We start from the raw sequence: 974 nt of genomic DNA, 5'->3' as shown, positions 1-974 counted from the left end.
TGCTGCTGCTGCTGCTGCCGCTGCTGCTGATTCTCCCCAGCAGGTGAAGGCGACCCGCCGCCGCCTGGCAGCAGATCTTGCTGCAGTCGTTGCTGCCTTTCCTCTGGGGCAACAGCAGCAGCAGCAGCAGCAACAGCAGCAACAGCTACTGCTGCAGCAGCAGGAGCAGCCGGGTTCCTGTCTCTCTTTAGATGGGGAGAGGCAACAGCAGCGTCATCCGCAGCAGCAGCAGCAGCAGCAGCGCAACGGGAGTGTTAGTATTAGCAGCAGTAGCAGCAGCAGTATGAACAGCAGCAGCAGCAGCGTTGAAAGGGGCGTGTCTCTTTCTGCTGCAGCTGGGGTGTATGCACAGCTCCGACTCTGCTGTCTAGATTTTCTTTGTTTGCTGCTGCACCTCAGCTGCTCGCATATGGAGCATCGGCGCTGCTGCGTCCTTCGCTGCAGAGATTTATTTGTTGCTGCGGAGGCTGTAGCAAATTCAGAGACCAGCAGCAGCAACAGGCAGTTGCTGCTGCTGCAGCAGCAGCACAAACAGCAGCAGCAGCAGCAGCAGCATAAGCAGCAGCAGGGCGGGAGGCTACGCAATCAAAACCACGCCGCCTCCACCCCCAAAAGAAACAGCAGCAGCAGCAGCAACTGCAGCAACTGCAGCAGCAGCGGCAGCAGTGACAGCAGCAGCGACGAAACATGGCGCTCCAGTGGTTGCAGCAGCCGCAGCAGCAGCTGCAGCAGCAACAGCAGCAACCGCAGCCGCAGCAGCAGCAAGAACCGTAACAGCAGCAGCAGCAGCAGCAGCAGCAGCAGCAGCAGCAGTGAGGGTGAGTGTTGCTTCTACGAAGACGGGCAGGTGGAGGGGCTTCAGGTGTGCATAACAGAATCCAGCGAAGCCTCTTCCTCCAGCAGCAGCAGCAGCAGCAGCAGCAGCAGCAGCAGCAGCAGCAGCAGCAACAGCAGCAGCAGATATATAAGAACAG

The 974-nt window shown here is 59.2% G+C and overlaps 1 protein-coding gene across 1 annotated transcript in view; it reads left to right on the top strand.

Annotated features, from left to right (window-relative positions):
* The window catches only part of EAH_00056880 (hypothetical protein, conserved), a gene marked incomplete at both ends in the record, with an annotated part of 3441 nt that extends 2467 nt beyond the window's left edge, over window positions 1-974 (top strand). The window contains 2 exons of the mRNA XM_013397499.1: window positions 41-342; window positions 445-974. Coding sequence (XP_013252953.1) covers window positions 41-342; window positions 445-974 — 832 coding nt within the window. The remainder of the gene's footprint in view (window positions 1-40; window positions 343-444) is intronic.

The sequence above is a fragment of the Eimeria acervulina genome, genomic scaffold (genome assembly GCF_000499425.1).
Source record: "Eimeria acervulina Houghton genomic scaffold, Eah_scaff1195, whole genome shotgun sequence".
NCBI lineage: Eukaryota > Apicomplexa > Conoidasida > Eucoccidiorida > Eimeriidae > Eimeria > Eimeria acervulina.
This window is presented reverse-complemented; position numbering and strand designations above follow the sequence as displayed.